Source organism: Leptonotus elevatus, chromosome 16 (genome assembly GCF_054856555.1).
Source record: "Leptonotus elevatus isolate MCC_2025b chromosome 16, RoL_Lele_1.0, whole genome shotgun sequence".
In the NCBI taxonomy this organism is placed as follows: domain Eukaryota; kingdom Metazoa; phylum Chordata; class Actinopteri; order Syngnathiformes; family Syngnathidae; genus Leptonotus; species Leptonotus elevatus.
In genome coordinates this window covers 19138149-19159470 of record NC_141254.1, presented here as the reverse complement: position 1 = coordinate 19159470, position 21322 = coordinate 19138149, and the positions used below count along the sequence as shown (strand labels likewise).

Below are 21322 nucleotides of genomic sequence, written 5' to 3'. Positions count from 1 at the left end.
CGACTTCCAGTCTCAAACCTTTTATGACATAAAACCTGCAGTCTTAGAAGTTCAATCGTCTCAGACCTCCAGTAGCTTTGGATGTCCAATGATCTCAAATCAAGTGTCAAATCTTCTTTGGCTTCAGACCTCACAGGTCTCACAGCCTCGAACACCATACGAGGGTTAAGCTCTCAAACAGTTTCGGACCTCCAATAGTCTCAGACCTCAAACCGTCCCAGATCACCAACAACCTAATTTCTCCAAAAAGTCTACAACCCTCTATGGTCTCAGACCTTCAATGATAGATGACCCCCCCCCCACGTGCCTCAGCTTACCCGTAGCTAAGATCTGAGTTCCCAACAGTCTCAGGTCTACAGTGGCCTCAGATATAAAATGGCCTCAAAAGTCCAATGGTCTGAGACCTCCAATGTCGTCAGATGGAAGAAAAACTTCCTATAGAGGAGAAAACTTTTATGCGCAATCTTATTGGTTGAAATGTCCACGTTTTCACGTTGAAAGAACAAAACAAAGTCAACAGGCAGCTGCTATTTCAAAAGTTATATTTAAAGTTGAGCATGATGATACATTGATATCAAAGAAATGGCGGGAGTATTGCGTCACGATAACGTCAGCATATTAGTTACAAGGCTGTTATCGATATCGTGCTATATGGACATGTTTCTTAAACGCAGCTTTCCTCCTCTCTTGATGATGTCACTTCCAGTGCAGCCGGCGAATCCTCAGTTCTGAACGGGAAACACACAGCAGCCTAATTATCATCATCATCATCATCATCATCATCATCATCACGTCCATAATCATCTTCATGACACTACCTGTCTGCGTCCAGCGCAGTGCCGCCCTCGCCGCCGCCGTGGCGTGCCTCCACCTTGACAGGAAGGATGTATTCACCATGGGAAGGTCCCACCTCCTCGGTCCCCGCCTCCTCCGGCCCCGCCTCCAATAGGTGAACCCTCGCCTCGGAAACGTTACTTCCTGTACCGAAAGGCCATGATTGACGTGACAATTTCTTGCATTTCTTGTTCCGGAGTTTCACCTTTGCTGTCGCTTGGCATGTTGACGGTTGCGGATGTCAGTCGGGATCGAACGACGGCCGAATGGTCGCCTGTCAAGAAGTTGTTCGTCAACCTGGCATACGTCTGGGAAGGAACAAGTGGACGCACTCGAAGTTGACCTTCACGAGACAAGGAGACAACGCGGACGCGGAGGATGTCGTCACCTTTCTCCAGTCATCCGTCAACATGGCGTCCAGGGACGCAACCAACGACGAGAACAGCGGCCTGGAACTGGGATGCTCGCTCCAGCACGCCTGCATCAGGTTGTACCTGAGCACACGCATCGTCTTGTCAAAGATGTTTTCATATTTGAAATGGGTCATCATGTCACACGCGTTATATGTCAAACATGTCATGTGGTTTTCAGACATGTCATGTCATTCCACATCTATCGTCATGTTATCATATAACATGTTGCCGTACACCAGTGTATTGTATATTTCACACATCCGTTGTTTGTCATGCAAAATATCTTGCCAAATTTTGTTGTCAGCGTCACACATGTCATATCACGCAAACATATCATGTCATGCATGTTGTCGCAAGTCATACATGTTGGAGTTGGCATGTTGTGGCTGTGGCATACGGTGTCCTCTCTTTAGAGCGGCGTAGAACTGGTGTGTCATGGGAAGGTCCGAGTACGGACTTTCACCTGCAGCAAAACACACGTGATTGCGTGTCATTGCGTGTCGCAAGCGTTTTCAAGCGTCTTACCCAGAGAGAAGATCTCCCACAGCAGAACCCCGTAGGACCACACGTCGCTCTGGGAGGAGTAAACACTTTGGAAAATACTCTCTGGGGACATCCACTTGAGGGGCAGCAAGGCCTGTTGGGAAAAATCAGGAGGAGAACGTGACGTGACACAGAAGTGACGCGGCGCTTGTGCCATCACGTGTTGTCGCGTTGCACTGACGTGTCCCCGGGCCACGTAGTCCTGATCCTTGAGCAGATCTCGGGCCAGGCCAAAGTCGCCCACCTTCACCAGCCGCTCCTCGCACACCAGGACGTTCCGGGCTGCCAGGTCTCTGTGGACGCACTGTGACACATGGCACATGCTAAACACACGCTAATCACGCGCCACATAAACATTGAGAGTTTCTGTTGAGCGTACGTTGCGTGAGGACAGGAAGTTCATGGCGCTGGCGACCTGGAAGGAGAAGCTGTCAAGGTCACTCACGCTCAGGACGGTAGAGTCGCCGAGAAGTGGCGACAATGCCTCCAGCTGGTCTGAAGGTACACACACGAGTAGAGGAACACACTGGTACAGGTACAGTGAAAAGCAGAGGTACATACGGGAAAAAGCGCAGGTGCACGGGCACAAAGAGGAAGTATATGCACACAAGTACAAATACAGTATACACACACAGGCAAGTGCAAAAGCAGGAAGAGGTATAGAGACACTAATAAACACACACAAACAGGTGAACAATCAGGAATAGGTACATAAACAGACACATAAAGAGGTACACTAACAAAGAGATACAAGCAGGTACAGGTATATACACACAAACGAGTTCACATGCATACAGGTATACACACACAATTGGGTCTGCCAGGAGGGAGAGGGAGACGTTGGGACTGGTATACACACATAAACAGAGATAATGGAATGTACACAAACACGCGCTTAATCAGGAAGAGCTAGACACAGCTACTGGTATATACAGTACCTGTATACACAAACAGGTAGACATATACACACGTATGTGTATCTATTAACACAAGAAGGAAGATATACAAACAGGTACAGGTAAAGGAAGCACACAAAAAAGGTGCACAAGACGGAAGAGGAAAATGCAGCTACTGGTATATGCACACAAACCGAGATAATGGCATATACACACAAATAGGTCTACACGCACAAACAGGAAAAGGCACAAGCAGATAAGGGTATATACACACACAATCAGGAAGAGGTGCACACAGGTAGAGGTACACACACACAAACAACACACAAGCAGGTAGGGATACCCGCAAGTACATGTAGAAGAAGTAAACAAAAGTGGAGGTACACACACAGATCACAACTGACTTACCTGTCTCACCTGACACAGCGTTCTCGTTGTCGCTGACGATGGCTCCGCCCTCCTGCTTGCTCATATCCATGTAACCTCCGTCTGCCTCTCTGCGCACACACACGCATGCAGTTTGTTAAGATGTCTCTGTGGATTGTGTATTTGTGTGTATATGTCTGTGTGCAAGTGTGCTTTTGCACGTTTGTGTCTACCTCTTAGCGTGTGTGTTGCCATGTACAAACGTGTGTTTGTGGCGGCGCAGGTAGTTGGCCAGGTCTCCGTGGCAACAGAACTCCGTGATGACATAGACGGGGCCTGTGGAGGAGGCACACGTCAGCATGCCGATGGCCAGCAGGGGGCGCCAGTGATTCTGCGGCATTGCGCAACCGCCTTGGTATGCAGGTTACCTCCTGACGTGCACGCTCCCAGCAGGTTGACGATGTTCACGTGAGGGCCCAGATGACACAGAACCTTCAGCTCGGACAACAGCGACCGACACGCGGCACTGTTGGCTGAACACAAACACACAAAAGAAGACACACGCGCACAAATACTTACACAAGAAGCTGGAGGTACACGCAGGTACATGCACATAGAGAAGCAGGAAGCGGTACACACATTTAACCATTTTGACGGCCACTCTGGTGGTCTTTTGGTCCTGGAGCAGACCCGAAACTTCGGCTTCCACCACTCGGCCGAAAGCTCCTGAACCCAACACCTCACCTGCAGACACCACGTGGCAACGAGGATCAAGCGAAAGGTGCTACTTCGTGCTGCTCCTGTACTACGGAGTACTACCTAGTTCTATGTTCTTTCTGGGTATTTCCCAGGAGGCACTGTAGGGCAACTGGGCGGGGTCCAGGTAGGTGTACTCAAGTCCATCAGGACTCACGGAACCAATTAACTTCCAGCGAACTTCATAGCGAGGTTTCTGAAGGACGAGAGTACCGGTGTTGCACTTACGAGTAATGCAAGAGTACCACGACACGGAATACTTCGGACCTTTCTCCACAGGATGATGAGTATGACCAGGAAGATGATGGCGATGACCACCAGAACCAGAACTAGTGCCAACATGGCCACCTGAGACAAGAGAGCTGGACAGGGAGCGCTTGGTCACTTGGACTTATTATGGGATGCAATGTCATCTAATCATCCAATCAGCGACTTTCATCCATCTATCCGATCACGCAAGACCATCAGTCCATCATCCATCCATCTGTCATCACAAATCATCCACTCATCTATTTACAAATCCATCAGTCCATCATCACCCATCCTTCATCCATCGTCCGATCAATCCATCCCACTTACAAGTGGACATCAGTCTGAGGTCTCTGGCTCGCCGTCCTGCAGAGTTTGAGGCCTCACATCGGACGGCGGTCAAGGTCGTTGCGGTCTTCAGGCTCAGCACGCTTCGCACCTGCCGGGGCGAGGACTGATGATGTCAAAGGCAGGCGATGAAGATGTCACATGGGTGATGATGTCACCGTTACCTGGGTTAGGCCTCTGTCCGGCAAGACGGTGATGTTTTCCTGCAGAGTCACGCCCTCTGATGCGCCTGATTGGCTCATCCAGCTGCCTGTCCCGTTAGCGCACCTGCAGACAAAAGCACAGCACTTCCTGTGATGTCACACTTCAATTTAATGTGTCGCCATGTTGCCAGTCAGAGGACATTGATGTTGCTCGCTAATGCTAAGCTAAGTTATTCTTACCCGTGTGCACTGTGACATGTGAACCAGGTGACAGAAGGGGGCGGGGCTCCTTCGCTGACGCACAACATGGCCTGGGTGCTCGTTTCCGTCAGTGACGTGATCCTCGGGGGTGCTGCAGACACACAAATGCACACACACACACACACACACAGTGAGTTTTCGACAAGTCAATCATTACGTACTCACTTACCTTTAACTTGCAGGTAGAAGAACACATCCTCTTGGTCATCTTCATTGTAGATCCTGGCTGTGTAACTTCCTGTTTGCTCCAAGCGGACCCTCGCCAACGTCAACGTGCTCACATAGCTGTCACCAACAGGAGGCATATTTTTAGCACAAAGGTCACAACCCTCTGTTAGCATCGTGGTTAGCCTACCTGCCGTCCGCCACACGTGTGCTGGACACAACGGTCGTTCCCGCGGTGACGACAACGCTGCGGTTGTCTTTGTGCCACACCACCGTGGGCGGAGGGTGGGCCTCCACCGCCACTCGCAGCGCCACCGTGTGGCCAACGAGCGAAGACACGTTGGTGTCACGCGTCGCACGCGCAGAAACGTAACCGCGATCTGCGGAGATTCCGCACGTGAGCACGTCGTCGTGTGCGGATTCGTATGCGCGCGCTCACCGAGTATCTTCACTGTGATGTTCTTTTCCGCACGTTTTCCCTGTACGGTTTCCTGGACCGCACACACATACACACCTGCAGGAAGCCAATGTCGGTTGACGTAGAAACCGTTCATGTCGCCGACCATCGTGAGCAGCATCGGCACCTACCAGAGTCTGCCAGCGTCACCGAGGGGATGTTCACAAATGAGCGGATTTGATTGGGCAGAAATTCTGTGAGCGGCTCAAATTCCTGGAAGGACACAAAATGTCCCTTTGGCGTCAGTCAAGATGGTGGGTGGAGACAGAATAGAAGTCAGAAGGCGGGCGTGCAGTACATCTCTGCGAGGGAAGTTCCAAGAGAAGAAGACCATGTCAATGTCTTGGACGGTGCAGTTGACAACGAGCTGCTCGCCACGTCTCAGCGCGCTGCTGGACGCCGTCAAATCCACCTCCATCTCCTTGGCAACTGGCAGACATGTTGGTGAGCCACAGACAGGTTAACCGGACAGGCGAGTGACGGAACTCACCCACAACGCTGAAGACGTAATAGGCTTGCGACCGCGCCTCCTCGGAACCGTTAGAGGCCACACACACGTAGGAGGAGTCGTTCAGGCGTCCCGTGAAGCCGCGGCCCGGCTCGTACTTCAGTCCAGACGTTGGCGTCTTGTCCCCGCGTTCGTACAGGCTGACGTTCAGAAGAGGGTTGGACACCACACAAGGGATGGTGTCCTCCTCCTTGTCCTTCATCACCACGCCCGGACCCACTGGAGCAAACCACTCATCCGGACCTGAGAGGAAGAACCAGACTCAATGACACGTCAGTCAACGGAGACTTGAAGTTCACCTTGTCCAGGTACGAAGATGTCCATCTCTCTGATCTGATCAGATGACGACTCCTCACACGCGTATCTCCCAGAATTCCTCCAGGTGATGTTGACGAGCTGGAGGACGCTGCGGGATCCCTGCTGTTCCACCACAACATTGCCTTCTTGAGATTCCTGCCATGGCAAACGCCATGACACCTCGCTCCACCCAGAACACACCTTTGAGGCAAGTGCACAAGTCTCATGAAAAACCTGAGAGGCAGAGGCACTTGCGCCAACACTTGAGTCTTCTCGAAATGGGACCTTTCTGTTTGCTTTTGGGATAATTGACCTCTAGAAAGAATCAATGGCTGGGTGGCATGGCTCAGTGGTGGAGTGAGGTTGTGGGTTCGATCCCAGGCCGTTGTGACCTAATATCCTTGAGCAAGATACTGTTTGTTGTTTTGATTGATTCAAGGGAAGTGGCTTCCCCGGTACATGAGACAAAATGTCCCTTGTGAAGATTTACGACTCTCACAGCCACCTTGTCACTTATTTTCCAAAACAACAATTGAGAGACAGAAAGGTAGCATGTGACGAGTCCATGGAGAGAGAGCGACAGGTGAAGTGTTACTGACCACAGTAAAGTTTGAGTGAGACTGGAGTAGAACCTGGGAGGCCAGTGGAATGAGCTCCAGACTAACACCCCCTTCTGGAAGAACCAGGAACACACCTGCACACACACAGAGACTGGAATAAGTCCATCCGGCCAATCAGCGAACAGGACAGACATTTTGTTATTACTGACCCAACAGGAAGTGCAGCAGTTTCAGACTTCCTATTTGTCCTCTGATGGAGCTCAGCATGACTCCTGATTCTGACCAATCACATCACAGGAAGGTTTTTTTTTTTTTATACTATTGTACATCTCATCTTTGCATGTTGCATGTTTCACATCACACGCTACTTGTATCAACAGGGGTTAGGGCTAACCTGGAGACTGGACCAACAGGAAGTTGTCATGTGTGTTCGTGACACCCACCAGTGTGCATCAGTCGGCCATCTTGAGTTGAGGTGAGGATTAGATGACTCAAAAATGATCAACCTGCGCAAAGATAAACACATGACAATGAGTGACATCAACAAAAAGTTCATCCAATGATGTTGCCTCCAGAAAAAAGAAGAACCTTGTGGAAAATATGAGAGGGTCGCCACAGGGGGGGGCGGAGTCAAATATTGCCAAGTGAAGTCAACACGTGTCTGCTAAAAGCATCAACAAACTTTCTCGTCTTTGCTTCGATGGAAAATCTACTGCCGATTATGGTATTCAGAATCCATATTTGATCCCAAAAGTGAGTTTTAAAAAAAATAGTGGTCATCTGTCGGAGGAGTAAAACCAGAAAGGTTACCATGAAGACAAGCTTCCAGACCAGCACCCAAACCGAGTCACGTTAAAATAGTTTTCTTCAAACCTTGTCTTTTCTTGTCCTCCTTTTCCGCTCTTCTTTTCCCCCTTTTCGGCCGTCCTCTTTCTCTTTTCGACGCTTTTTCTTCCCGCTGTCCAAAGACTGGAAACAGACTGACTCACTCACTGAACGGGCGAGCGGGAGGGAGGGAGAAAGAAAGAGCGAGACGGAGAGAGAGAGAGAGAGAGAGAAAAAAAGAGCGTCTGTTTTCAATCTGCATCTCTGCCAACCCAGACAGGAAGTCCACTGAGGTCCAATACACACACACACACACACACACACACACACACACACACACACACACGCCACAATGAGTTGTAAATGTGGAAAGTTGAAAAAAAAAGTCTCCACAAACTTAGACATCAACTTTAGTATGTCTGTATATATATATGTGTCGACAATTGAAATCAGTAGCTCCTCTTGTACTAGTCGAGTAGTAGTCGAGGTATCTACATCCAGATCTCCTCCAAAAGTCGATATCGACTGGGCACAGCTCTGTACAGCTGCCAAACAGAAATGCGGCCATAGAGGCGCATCAAGTGGTCCGTTCCGTTCCGTTCCGTTCCGTCTTCAATTCCGCTTGTCCGGGGTCGGGTCGCGGGGGCAGCAGCTTTAGCAGGGAAGCCCAGACTTCCCTCTCCCTAGCCACTTCAGCCAGCTCCTCCGATGGGATCCCAAGGCGTTCCCAAGCCAGCCAATCTGGGCATCAAGTGGTGCTGAGAGAAAATGAAATCTTATTCGTCCTTGTAGCCATGCATGCTACACTATACTAATACTCTGTATTATATGTACTATCATCCGTCCTAAGACCGTAAGACCGTCCTGCGCCCTTAAGGTCGAACCGGAGGATGGCTTTTGTCGGATGGTATGAAGATGTCCAAGATGTTGGATACGCGCCAAAGCAATGTGGCAGGCAAGCTTGGCCTCCAAGTTAGCCTGGACAAAGACCAAGTTCATGAATGTTGTGATGGCCCAGATCGATCCCCTTTCCAGCTCAGTGACGAACCCTTTGACCTTGTCAAGATCTTTTGTATATCTGGGCTACCAGAGATGATTTACAGAAGAGCCCTGGCAGTTTCAGTCCCGCAATATCTCTGGGAAAAACACACCGGCGGGAATGTACCATCTCACCCAGCTCGAATCTTCGGCTCGACAACTCGGCGGTACTCGCCATCCTGCTCTGTCGGCTTGGAGGCGTGGCCTCCAGAAAAGAAAGAAAAGGTTTTGATAGCGGACCTCTCAGAAGAACCATCAAAGAACATGAGGTGGCTCGCCAACAAAATGGCGTACATGCCAGCTCGCAGCATCCTGCACCGTCCTGTATGTATGCAGTACTCAATTTTTCTGACCAATCAGGCACAGCTAATGCTAATAGCACATTTAAACACATACATCACATACACACATATATTCATTCATATACACACACAGTACTTTACTGTAGTCATTGTGGTGTCGAGTTTGTTATGAAGAGTTTGAAGGAAAAAAAAAAGAATCCATTTTGAAGTAAGGCCGTAACGCAACGTGGACAAAGTGAAACACACACACACACACAAACGTGCATATACGCACACACAGTCCAATTAAACGCACGTATACACACAAGTGCCTGCATTGTTGTGGGATGACGTGAGCGAGACGAACTGGTTGTGTAAAAAAAAAAAAAAAAAAAAAACAATTAACAAAGTGACTGAGCAGGTTGGACGATAGCTACCAGTCACATGAGCTCACCTGTCCTGCCAACATCCACACGGAGGAAGACATGACACACCAACGAGACAGAAACACGGAAGGCAAGAAGAATACGTGAGACAAAAAGAAAAAAAGAAGAAAAGAAGATTCAGGATCTAAGAAGCGATACGGTAACATATTGTTTTTGCGGCGTATCATTTGCAGTCTTCTTCTTCTTCTTCTCGTGTGTCCTGCGATTCGGGCTTAGATGTAGTGCCAAGTTTTCCCGATCTCGGACATCCCATAATTTTTCGTTTTGACTTGAATTGTAGGAAATTTTGCCCAAAAGATTTTTCTTTTTCGCGCGCTAGTTCGTGCGATACTTCCGCTCCGGCTCAACTCTTCTAATGTTCCTTTCCAAACGTCGCGTTCCAACAGTTTAAGCTGTCGCTTTTCGCGGTCGGCAGTTGTTAAACGGTGCTGAGATGCTGACAGACCCAAGTTGTTAAACGGTGCTGAGATGCTGACAGACCCCCTCGTTGGTGACGGGATCAACAGAGTTTATTCGGATCTTGTCGAATGCATCTTTGGCCATAGAAATTCTTCTTCTGATCTCTTTCGTGCTTCTGCCATCTTGCTGTCATTGAGGTTCCGAGGTATGTAAACAAAGAGACTTGATCCATCATTTTGTTGCCCGAGGTAAGGAAGAATGTGGGTTTCAATGACGACCTGGAGACACACACATAATAACCTTCGTCTTTTGACAGTTGATGCTCAAACCGTTGCTTCGCTTGACTTAGTTCGCATTCTACTAGCATGCTACTAGCATGCTACTAGCATGGTTAGCACAGAAACTGTTGTCATGACCACACAGCGAATCGTCTTTTTGATCCTCTCCAACCAGATGCCTCCGCCCCATCCTGTCCCCAAACCGAGAGCTCGCTACTCAAGGGAAAACCTTGGCGCCGCCTCCCCGCTGGACGTCAGGCACATGTATGCACACGCGTACACACACAATGAGCATTTTGAGAACGTCCACATTAATTGCCTGCAGGCGGTAATTAGTTGGTTGAGTGCGGTCCAATTTCAGTAGTCGCTTGATTGCAGCTGTGTTTACGCGGCTTCCATTTAGACCATTATGTTTGATCGCTGTTACTGTTCTGAAAAACTCAGCAGACCATCCATCTGGACCGTGGGTTTTGCCATTTGGCATGTCTTTGAGGCACTGCCCAATTCTATGTCGGTTAATTGGGCATTGAAGATATTTCTGTTTTCTAAAGTTAACTGAGGGATATTTAGAATGTTCATAAAAGTTTCAATATTTTTTTTTTACATGACATACAAAAATATCCATAAAAAAGTTACTGTCCTGGACACACACAAACTTTTTTTTACGTCCGACATACACACACGTCACGTGTTCTTGTCTTTCAGAAATCAGACTTCTTCCAACGGAGTTCAGCTAAGCGCAGGTAAACACACCCGCTCAGAATGTTGTTTGATTGGGTAAGAAATTAGTTAGCAAGCTAAACTCAAGTCAACGTCAGTGTCAAAAACTGGTTTCGAAACGAGTTTCCAACCAGTTTGTGACATCACTAACACACACACACACACACACACATTCAAAAATATCTCTCAAGTGTCTCGCATCATCCATCGAACAATTACCTGCGCATCCATTCAATCAATACATGATGATGTCGCTGTCTCCTCCCCCCTCAGATGAAGACCCCGGGTCGCCCGCTGACGTTCCATATATGGTCGGATTTGCTGGCAACTCTGCCTCCAGCCCGCCCCCCACGTCCCCGCCTTCCATACAAAGCATGGCTAGCAGCATCGCTAACTACATACCTAGCTTATCAGGTGCCTGTAGCGCCATCACTCTCCCGACCGCTGCTCCTACTTCTACACCAAGCAGCTCCTCTGGCACGCCACCTGCTAACTTGGCCGCCATTGTTAGCTCCTTATCGAACATACCCAGTTTAGCAGGTATGCTTAGCATGGTGGCTAACTCGCCGTCCCAATCTATCAAAGGCGTCCCTCCCTTGACACCAGCCGGTAAATCAATCAATGATCCCTTTCCCATTAGAGATGATCAAGTGATAGTCATTCTTGTTTTTTTTTTCTTCTTCTGGTCCAGATGTCGTTGACAAGGACTCCTCACCAGCATCATCAGAGGGACATGTTGGACTCGCAGGTAATGGTGGGCCAAAGTCAACGGCTATGTTGTAAATCACTCCCCTATCTGCTCGGTACTGCCTTTTAAAGATCGTTTTCCACGTTCCCATGATGTCGCACGCCTCCGGAGTCGCCGGGAGTCGGGAATGCATCCAGCCGCTTACTTTCGACTTCTTCCTTCTGCTTCGCCCGCAAACTCCGCAGAGGAAGACGACGACGATCTTTATATCACCGTGTTGGAAAGTTGGGACGACGACGCGGATTCCGACTCGTCTAATGAAGAGGACATTTATCAAAACTGGCCCGCCTCCTCCGTGGCTAATGGGCCAATAAGAGGAGACGTCGTAGACAACTTGCTCGACAGCACCAAGTATGCAATCACAACGACACCGAGTACTACACAAAGTACTACACAAAGTACTGCATCGACTACTCCAACTGGTAGTAACATTTGGTGCTGCACCTGGTACTTCATTCACTGCAACACCGAGTGCTATACCTTGTACTACCACTAGTACGACGTGGTACTACAGCTAGTGCTACATTTGTTACTACGTTTAGTGCTTCACCTGGTACTACGTCCATATTCATACTTAGCACGACCTTTGTGCTCTTTCTGGTCCTACTTGTACTTGCAGTACTACACTTGACACTATACTGTGTAAAACACCAATTATTACTCCACCGCATACTCCGGCAGGTACCAAACCGAGGTTCAAGACTTGACACGACGCCTCACAGACAAGTAGCGGTACGCCTTCGCTGTTCACTGATTTTGCTTGGTTTGCTGCGTCAGCTCCAGTCGTTCAGCGAGTGTGACGCCCCCTCGGCCAGTCCCGCCTCTTCCTTTACACATTGCCCAATCGGCAAAGAGCACAAAGCCTTCCAAGCAAAAGACGCCAAGGTACACGTTATTATCGTTACTGTTTTTGTTTCCATCGTCATTGTTGTTCTTGTTTTTTGTTTTTTTTTAATCAGCATCATCGTTGTTGATTTTGTTCTGTTCTTGATTTTCTTGTTGTTGTCGCTGTTGTTTTTGCCATTGCGGTGGTCATCGTTTGCATCTTTCTCATTGTTGTTTTTGTGCTTGCGGCGCAGCGCGGCAACCATCCGCGTCTCGAGGAAGAAAGGACACCGCCCGCCCGTTGGTCCTCAAAGTGCAGTGGTCCGAGCGAGCTGGTTGGATGTCTGGAAGGGCTTCAGGTAAACAAAAGGCGTGTCGCACCTCGGCAGAGATGAGCCAGGTTTGCGTGGAGGAAAAGTAATCGGGTTAGAATGAAACCAAATGAACAAACAGAATGAAAATGTTTTATATAAACACCTCAATCTGAATAAAAAGGCAGGAACCGAACGGAATTTCATTTGGATTCACAGGGAGTGCTTACGTTCCTTTTGGCAATCCGAACCAACATCATGTCAACGGTTCAGAGCACTTGAAAATGGCGGCAGTGTTTGGCTGCAATGGGAGAGCTTGTTTTAAACGACTTGTAACTTGCTTTTAATCGTGTTGTCATCGTTGCATGTTACTGCAATACTAGCGTAGCCAAATGCTACCAAAGACAAATTCTTTGGTTGTTTTGGCCAATAAAGAGAAACATGATTCTGATTGACTGCTTGATGGACTGATAACAAATGTGTTGTTTTAGACACAACGTCTTTTGGGCCACGCTGGACGGACAGTTGATGTCTCTGTGGAAAAAACGTACAGTAAGTGTGTCCTCCAAACAGTGTGTGTGTGTATGTGTGTGTTCATGTTGTGAGTGACAGCTGTGTGTGTGTGTGTGTGTGTGTGTGTGTGTGTGTGTGTGTGTGTGTGTGTGTGTGTGTGTGTGTGTGTGTGTGTTTTTTAACCAGGACCAGTTCAGCGAGGTTCTCTTCCACGTGTCCAGCATCACAAACGTGAAGAAACTTGAAAGAGGAAGATTCTCCATCTACTTCAAGAAGAAACATTACGACTTCATGGCTCACAGTGACGGTCAGTCTCGGCTCGTTACATGCTGTCGTTGTCGATGCTGGAAATTCTCTTTGTCTTTGCTCAACTGCTCTACACTCTCTTATTTGCGTTGCAGATGTTCAGGACGGTTGGGTACAATCTCTGCTGGCGTCACGGGGTCAGCCCAGTCCCGCCGCCCCGGACCTCCACGGAGCCATCACGGTCAAAGACCCCAAGAACCGCTTCTACGCCGCCATCTGGGGCCACGACTTTTGGATTTACCAGAACAAAGATAGCTTCCAGCTGGGCGTGGCCTGCTACAGCATTCCTTTCAACCTGGCCACGGTGCGGACCACCGGGAAACACTCCTTCACCCTCACCACCCCGTTCAGGACCTTCAAGTACGCATGCGACGCAGCCGAGGGCTGTGAGACACGCCCACCTTTGTGTGGCCTGCCTTATCTGATTCAATTCTGTCCCTCCTTGCCCCGCCCCCCGCCAACAGTCTCTCTGTCGATTCGTCGAAGGATATGTCCGTCTGGTTGGAGGGTTTGTCCTCGTCCATCAGCAGTGCGCTGTCCTGCAGCCAGGTGGCCACGCGGGTGTGGAAGAACCCGTCCAACCGACAGTGCGCCGACTGCGGTGCCGCCGACCCCGAGTGGGCGGCGGTCAACCTGCTGCTCGTTATCTGTCACAGCTGCGCAGGTGACCACGCCCCTGCAACGCCCACATTAATGCTAATGAGCTAATGCTAACGCCCTTTCTTCAAGGCAACGCCGAGCTCTGGGCAGCTCATTGTCCCATGGTCCGCACGCTCACATGAATGCTAACGAGCTAATGCTAACACCCTTTCCTTAGGGTAACACCGAGCTCTGGGCAACTCATTGTCCAAAGTCCACACGCCCACATTCATGCTAACAAGCTAATGCTAACACCCTTTCCTCAGGTTAACATCTAATGCTAACACCCTTTCCTCAGGTTAACATCTAATGCTAACATCCTTTCCTCAGGTTAACATCTAATGCTAACACCCTTTCCTCAGGTTAACATCTAATGCTAACATCCTTTCCTTAGGCAGGGCAACACTGAGCTCTAGGTAGCTCACTGTCCAAGGTCCGCACAAAAACATGAATGCAAACTAGCTAATGCTAATGCCCTTTCCTCAGGGTAACATTGAGCTCTGGGCTGCTAATGATGCTAATGAGCTAATGCTAACGCCCCTTCCTCAGGGCAACACCGAGCTCTGGGCAGCACGTTGTCCAAGGTCCGCAGTCTCAAGATGGACAACAAAGTGTGGACTGAACCACTCATACAGGTGACGGGGGAAGCGGAGACGAAACATTGTGGAAAGATGGTGGCCTGTCTCTCAGATTTTTGGAACCCCTCCTCTCTCGCAGCTGTTTGTTGCCCACGGTAACCGTCTGGCCAATCAGGTGTGGGCCCCCTTGGTGCCCTCTGGAGAGCAGATCGGTCCGGAGGCCTCTGATGAGAGTAGGTCAAAGTTCATCCAGGATAAATACAGCAAGGGGCGCTACCGACGAGTACACGCCCTTGCGTCCTCTGCCGAGCTGATGCAGCAGGTGTGACACCCTGTGACCCCTGCGACCTTGCAAACGTGACCGTGTCGTCACGCCACCGTGCGCACACGCAGCGACTGACGAGTTTTGTTTTAGAGGCTGCAAGAAGTCGTTTGTGGCGTCGACGTGGAAGAAACCTTGTCGCTTATCTGTTCAGGGTCAAAGGTAACGCAAGGACACTCACACATGCACGTTACATCCTGTGACATCACTTCCTTTCTGCAGGTGTGTCAAACCGACCCTCAGAACCCCTCCGCCATCCAGCTGGCTGAGAGAGCGGGGCAAGCGCTACAGGCCGAGCTACTGAGACTCAACGAGTACACAGGTCGAACACACCTACACACAATCACACACACAGGTACACAAATATTCATATCTGGGGGTTTTTCTTTCTTTCTTTAAACAGAGGTTCCACCTTACCTGCCAAAATCTGGATATAGGAGGTCTGAGTCTGCCCGCTCAGGTAATCGGAATTTTTATTTATACATATACAGAGATATGTTCTTTTTTATGTCTGTCTCAGGAATGGTCTTTGCCCATTTTTTGTACTTCTTGAAACCATGATCCCAGACTGTTCCAGGTTGGCTTTCAGGTCTTTGGGTGTTTGACGTGGTGTTTTTTCCACCATTCTTCTGTCATCAATTTCTCTCTTCCCCCCCACGTCCATGGAGGTTCTTGACAGTTCCGTGCTCGTCAGAAACAGGGCTACCAAAATCTTTGGAGATGGCTCTATACCCTTTGGAGGTCTTGTGTTTGCGAATAATTGCATTTCTGATGTCCTCAGACGATGATGAATAAGCGATTTAAAAAAAATGGTGGATGGATTTCCTATTGTATTTCCTATTGGTCGCGTGTGTAGGAGAAGAAGACGAGGAGCTTCACGGCAAACTGGAAAATGATCGCTTCCTCTTCTCTTTGGAAAACGACTCTGCAGCTTGCGACGTCCTTGACTTACGCGAGGTTTTGTCCCTCTTCCGGAAAGACGGGTAAATATTCCGCAAGCTATGACGACAGCAGCAGTTACTGGAAAACTAACCAGTGTTCCTTCATTCAGGTCAAGCTTTCAGTTTGAGTTGATCACGTTGGACAATCAGCTCATTTGTGTGGCCGAGAGTGAGGACGAACTCCTCATCCACCTGGTCTACATCCTCAAGGTCCTGACAGACCCAGACCAGACCTCAGAGTACCAGACAGGGCAAACATAACCTGACAGGGGAAAGATCCCCTGGCAAGGCCTAGACCACCATTTTGCTGTTTTCCAGGTGATTCTCCCGGGTGGCGTATCCTATGCTGAGGTGTGCGGCGCGGTGGGAGTCTGCAAAGTGTGCGTGGTAGAAGACAGCAGCGCCTCGGACAACTCTGAGGCCTGGCTGTTGCTGTGGGACGGCGGGGTGAGCGTCCATCGCGCTCGCAGTGGCTCCAAGCAGATGTTAAAGATGGAACTGAGCACGCTCAGTCACCACGGTAACCAATCCTTTCATATGGACGGCAACTCTGCGGTAATGATCCGCATCCAAAGGAACGTTAATCAATGTCTTTTTTTTTAGAGATTGATCCGTCTGAAGACATCATCACCATGGTACTCGGACAGAGGTGGGTGGGCACGTCAACACACGTTCTGCGTTGTGTTATGTTGTGACACTTAGGGTCCACACAACTCACGGGCCTGAGATCACCTAGCAAATCTCACCTCATACCACACTCCGAAAACAGTGGGCTCAAAAATAACCCAAATTGCCTCAAGAATGGACCAACCCATCTTTTTGAGTTATTTGGCCCGAAAAGTTGGTTCAAAATTAAATTAATAACCCACAAAGCAATCACATTTTGGGGGTTGTTTTGTGGTGGTATTCATTTGACCCAACTTTTTGGTTAATTGAATAACCCATCGGGGATGAGATCCTGCCCCAAGTGGAGGAGTTCAAGTGTCTTGGAGTCCTGTTCAGTGAGAAGGGAGCGGGAGATCGACAGGCGGATGGGCGCAGCGTCTGCAGTGATACGGACTCTGTACCGGTCCGTTGCGGTAAAGAAGCTCTCGATTTACCGGTCGATCTACGTTCCTGCCCTCACCTGTGGTCACGAGCTGTGGGTCGTGACCGAAAGAACAAGATCCCGGATACAAGCGGCCGAAATGAGTTTCCTTTTCAGGGTGTCCGGGCTCTCCGTTAGAGAACGGGTGAGAAGCTCGGTCATCCGGGAGGGACTCAGTGTCGAGCCGCTACTCCTCTGTGTTGAGAGGAACCAGTTGAGGTGGTTCGGCATCTGGTTCGGATGCCTCCTGGACGCCTCCCTGGAGAGGTGTTCCGGGCATGTCCCAGCGGCGGGAGGCCCCGGGGGACGACCCAGGACACGCTGGAGAGACTATGTCTCTCGGTTGGCCTGGGAACGTCTTGGGATCCCGTCGGAGGAGCTGGTTGAAGTGGCTCGGGAGAGGGAAGTCTGGGCTTCCCTGCTGAAGCTGCTGCCCCCGCGACCCGACCCCGGATAAGCGGCAGATGATGGATGAATGGATGGATGATTAACCCAAAAAGTGGGGTCCGCCCCTTTTTACCCCAAATTGGGTTGTTTTTGACCCAACACATTTTGAGTGCACAAGACAAGATGCAGACCACCTGACAAGACAAAGACTCCCACCCCCCCAAACAAAACCAAGACTTTGTACCAGCTGAAACTCAGAGCAGGGGACCTCATTCCGACGAAACATGACAAAGATCATTGGATATGATTCAGAACGCTTGACATGACTCGGACCACCAGGCAAGACAATCCTGACACCACCTGACAATACGGAAATCACCTGCTAGTACTCTGACGACCTAATAAGACTCATACCAGCTGACATGACAAGGACCAGCAGACAAAACTAAGACTACCTTATACAACAGACAATACAAAGATCACCTGACAGGAGTCACAGTAGCGAACAATCCTCATTCCACTTGACAAGACAAAGATCATCTGATAGGACTCGGACTACCAGCCAGGAAGGGGAACTGACGAGCCTCATAGCTGGCAGGACGAAGATCATCTGACCAAATTGACACGGCCCGAGAAGACTTAGCGAAGATCACCAACACGCGTGGTTTTGTGTTGTGCTGTTCCGTTTTGTGTTCGGTCGGGTGACGCGTGTTGCGTGTGTGCAGGCGCGTCTCGCTGCACTTTGACGAGCACGACAGCTGCGGCAGATGGTACCGCCTCCTGCAGGACGCGCTGGCCAAACAAAACGCTCCAGAATCTCCTGTCACGTCCAAGCCGACTCTGTACCCGCTGAGCGACCTCAAGGAGATGGACCTGGTTCCGCTCGCCATCCAGCGATGCATCCAACACGTCAAAAACCACGGTTGCAACTTCCGTCTTCTACTTCTTCCGCCTTTCACATCTCCTCGCCACGCGCTCTTGCGTAATTTGTGTGTTGACGTTTAGTGTGTTTCAGGTCTGAAGGTGGAAGGCGTGTACCGGCGCTGCGGCCTCGCCTCCAAAGTGTCCCAGCTGGTGGAGGCCCTGGTGAGATCCCCGGGTTCTGCCCCGCTGGAGTCGGATGAACAGGGTGTGCTGGACGCCGCCGCCGCCCTCAAGCAGTACATACGGCAACAGGAAGTGCAACTCTTCCCCGAGAGCGACCGCAAGGACTGGATGCGAGCTGCTGGTGGGTAGAGCGAGTGTTTTTTCCACTTTGTAGTCCACAGGTGGTGTTAGAAATCACTCCAAGTGGCCTATATAGCGAGTTGGACTTGAGCCCTACGCAGTGGTACCTCGACTTCCGAACACAGTCCCATTCGTAGCACTTTGTGTATCAAGTGATTTCAGATGAGCGTGCCAGGTTCTCAGCCTACCGACAGTTGCTACGGCAACTGCCCTCCGATAAGCGAGTCACGCTGAACGTCTTGTTCGGACACTTTTACATGTAAGTAAGTTGGAACACATGCTTGTTGGATTGCAAATATATCCGCTCACCCGCATGACTTGCCAGGGTCCAGACCTTCTCCCAGATCAACAAGATGTCGGCCCACAACCTGGCCCTGGTTCTTGTTCCGACGCTCTTTCATAGTCTGAACGGCGACCTGCTCAAGCTGACCCACGAGTTGGTCCTGTACCATGCGCCGCTCTTCCTGGTATGTGCCGTAACCGCCGTGCGCATTTGCGGTGCGATTGTGAAGTCTGACTGGAGCCTTGGAACGCGTTGCAGACGCACCAGAAGCAGCAACACAATGACGAAGAGGAGATCACCGTCCTCTGAAAAACAACAGAAAAGGATGGATGTTGGTTATCAATTCTCTTGGTGTTGTTTACCTTGTTTGTCACTCAAATCATTAAAGTTGAACATAAAAAAATCCAGGCTGTAGCCGTCCTGTGTTCTTCCTGTTCTTGCGTGGGTTTTCTTCGGGTATTCAGGCTTGCTGCCACATTGCAAAAAACATGCGTTGAAAATTCTGAACCGTTCAAAAGTGTGCCGTGCAATTGGCTGGCGACCAGTCCATGGTGTACGCCTTATCTCACCCAAAGTCATCTGATATAGACTGCAGCTCATCCCTTGCCAGAATGTAAACAGTAGGCCTATAGAAATGGAAGGTTAGAGGTCAATATTCATTTAAGGGTCGATATTCATAAAAAAATAAAAATACAATATATATATTTTGTAATATTTTCTTTGTCTTAATATTGATATGAGAAATATTTACGTAACCAAAAAAACTTTTTTTAAAATACTATTTTATCATGGTGATCCATTTTACGTCGACTGTCTTGAATTGTCGGATGGTGACTCGCCTGCAGGGGACAGTCACGAGCCATATTGACACACGCAGCTACACGGTATTGCCTTTAAAATATGTAAACAAGCACAATAAAGTCACCTCGCACGAATGAAAAACATTTTTAGGTTTGGCCAAACGACAAACTCCTCAGTTCTACACCAGAATTGTACTTTATTCATAGCATTATTTAAAGCAGGAGCCGAGAGAAGAAGACGACGACGACGACGAAGAAGAAGTAAGCAAATAGGACGACCACGAAGAAGAAGTAAGCAAATAGGACGACCACGAAGAAGAGTAAACCAGAAGTGCTTTGGCTAACTCATCGTAGTCTAGCATTGCTGTCAGGTAAGTCAACAAATCAGACGACTTTGACGTTTTTATCCTCTTAATGTCACTTTGTGAAGACGTTTTGAGGTTCACCTGTTATTTAACATCGCGACAGCAACTGTCGACTTTTTAGCCTTCAGCTGTCGACTCCGTTCTTAGCGTAATTCCGAATGAATATTCTACTTTAACTTTGTTTGCATAATATTCAGACCTGTGTTGTGCGTGATATAAAACCATAATCAAAATTCATCACCGAATCAGTTATTCAGACGGTTCTCGTGGTAATTGAAGAAATTATGGTAATATTGCAAGCAATCTACTGTTTTAGTGGTGATCAGGAAGATTCTGGGAGTCTTACATGGACATTATGAAAGTTCAAGAGTTTGTTTTTTACTCAAAGTACAACCTAAAAAAAAAAAAACGCTGGTAGGAAGTGACATAGTCCCCTCTCTGTGGTTCATTAGTTGAGGATGAGCCTGCCAGCAGATGAGCTGAAATGCAGCGAGGAGGACACTGTGGACCGGGAGGACTTTTTTGACTGCCAAGAGTCTTTGGAGCATCCAGACCGAGGAGACCAGGACAGACATGCAAGGACGGACACGAGACACGAGCCGGTGGACAACACGAGCGCAACAAACCCGCTTGAAGACACGCGGGACGATTCTGATGACGACTTGAAGGACTGCAGTGGAGAAGTGGAAGATGACGATCGGGCGGAAGAAGAGGAGAAATTGACAGAGGAGGAAAAGGAGGTAAAAGCGGATGATGTTGAAAGTCAAAAATGCGTTTGCGCACAATGACCGGCCACGGCTGTCAACTTTTGTCACTCCAGAGCCGACGACAGCAGAGTCTCACCTTGAAGGAGGAAGGGAACTGCCACTTTAAAAATGGAGGTGAGCCCAACCACTATATTCACCAGTGCAATAGTATATACCAGTTTGACCAGGTTATAGACAAGTTAAACCAGTGTTTAGACCAGGGGTGTCAAACTCATTTCATTTCAGGGTCCACTTGCGCTCCAATTTGATCTCAAGTGGTACAGTTGGGGCCTAATAAGCTAAAAAACAAGAACATTTGTGTTGTTTTGGGGTGCAAATAATTTAACATACATTCTGAAAATATTCCCATTTATTATTATCTTATTGCGGAGTCATTTAAAATTTCTCAACAAAAATGAACGCAAATTTTTTGTATCATTTCCTGAGAAACAAAATTTAGA

At 49.0% G+C, this 21322-nt stretch overlaps 3 protein-coding genes across 12 annotated transcripts in view; 2 read left to right on the top strand and 1 right to left on the bottom strand.

The window, feature by feature from the left end:
* Positions 1-525: 525 nt before the first annotated feature.
* The window catches only part of LOC147161231 (platelet-derived growth factor receptor beta-like), a 22223-nt gene continuing 1426 nt past the window's right edge, over positions 526-21322 (bottom strand). The window contains exons 2-31 of one of the 7 annotated variants that reach the window (XM_086098771.1): positions 18977-19576; positions 7670-7788; positions 7385-7576; positions 7240-7302; positions 7006-7074; positions 6836-6930; positions 6239-6437; positions 5922-6182; positions 5730-5860; positions 5563-5644; positions 5414-5488; positions 5165-5354; positions 4979-5094; positions 4789-4900; positions 4570-4672; positions 4388-4496; positions 4076-4170; positions 3872-4004; positions 3692-3796; positions 3481-3585; positions 3286-3388; positions 3095-3183; positions 2170-2285; positions 1972-2094; positions 1773-1884; positions 1611-1710; positions 1223-1328; positions 1040-1142; positions 819-978; positions 526-728 (exon numbers count right to left, since the gene is read on the bottom strand). In XM_086098771.1, coding sequence (XP_085954897.1) covers positions 665-728; positions 819-978; positions 1040-1142; positions 1223-1328; positions 1611-1710; positions 1773-1884; positions 1972-2094; positions 2170-2285; positions 3095-3183; positions 3286-3388; positions 3481-3585; positions 3692-3796; positions 3872-4004; positions 4076-4170; positions 4388-4496; positions 4570-4672; positions 4789-4900; positions 4979-5094; positions 5165-5354; positions 5414-5488; positions 5563-5644; positions 5730-5860; positions 5922-6182; positions 6239-6437; positions 6836-6930; positions 7006-7074; positions 7240-7249 — 3066 coding nt within the window. In that variant the 5' untranslated portion in view covers positions 7250-7302; positions 7385-7576; positions 7670-7788; positions 18977-19576 and the 3' untranslated portion in view covers positions 526-664. Of the gene's footprint in view, positions 729-818; positions 979-1039; positions 1143-1177; positions 1329-1610; positions 1711-1772; positions 1885-1971; positions 2095-2169; positions 2286-3094; positions 3184-3285; positions 3389-3480; positions 3586-3691; positions 3797-3871; positions 4005-4075; positions 4171-4387; positions 4497-4569; positions 4673-4788; positions 4901-4978; positions 5095-5164; positions 5355-5413; positions 5489-5562; positions 5645-5729; positions 5861-5921; positions 6183-6238; positions 6438-6835; positions 6931-7005; positions 7075-7190; positions 7303-7384; positions 7577-7669; positions 7789-18976; positions 19577-21322 lie in introns of those variants that run through there. The other 6 variants (XM_086098774.1, XM_086098770.1, XM_086098773.1 and 3 more) reach the window with 6 other exon arrangements.
* Positions 9367-19380, top strand: LOC147161232 (arf-GAP with Rho-GAP domain, ANK repeat and PH domain-containing protein 1). Of its 4 annotated transcripts, none has more exons than XR_015097412.1 (25): positions 9367-9525; positions 10239-10327; positions 10769-10806; positions 11057-11392; positions 11475-11531; positions 11603-11882; positions 12309-12416; positions 12611-12715; positions 13159-13219; positions 13367-13487; positions 13582-13846; positions 13951-14150; positions 14675-14760; positions 14843-15025; positions 15119-15187; positions 15248-15347; positions 15429-15485; positions 15882-16008; positions 16077-16176; positions 16285-16486; positions 16570-16615; positions 18166-18362; positions 18456-18926; positions 18993-19134; positions 19209-19353. XR_015097412.1 is itself a non-coding variant. In XM_086098769.1 (25 exons), exons 2-25 carry the CDS (start codon positions 10239-10241, stop codon positions 19363-19365), a joined length of 3519 nt encoding a protein of 1172 aa, XP_085954895.1. In that variant the 5' UTR covers positions 9367-9525; the 3' UTR covers positions 19366-19380. The 4 variants fall into 4 exon arrangements, 1 of the variants encoding a protein (XP_085954895.1); XR_015097413.1 differs by having other exon boundaries at positions 18446-18926; XM_086098769.1 differs by having other exon boundaries at positions 18456-18668; positions 18821-18926; positions 18993-19380.
* The window catches only part of ttc1 (tetratricopeptide repeat domain 1), a 3047-nt gene continuing 1594 nt past the window's right edge, over positions 19870-21322 (top strand). The window contains exons 1-3 of the mRNA XM_086098780.1: positions 19870-20121; positions 20568-20855; positions 20936-20996. Of these exons, the coding sequence (XP_085954906.1) occupies positions 20574-20855; positions 20936-20996 (343 nt within the window). The 5' untranslated portion in view covers positions 19870-20121; positions 20568-20573. The remainder of the gene's footprint in view (positions 20122-20567; positions 20856-20935; positions 20997-21322) is intronic.

Coding starts and splice junctions, on each gene's coding strand:
- LOC147161232 (XM_086098769.1), top strand. CDS start 10,239: ATGCCTCCGCCCCATCCTGTCCCCAAACCGAGAGCTCGCTACTCAAGG. Junction 14,151..14,674: donor TATCTGTCACAGCTGCGCAG/GTGACCACGCCC, acceptor CCCCTTCCTCAG/GGCAACACCGAGCTCTGGGC. Junction 16,616..18,165: donor ACCATGGTACTCGGACAGAG/GTGGGTGGGCAC, acceptor GCGTGTGTGCAG/GCGCGTCTCGCTGCACTTTG.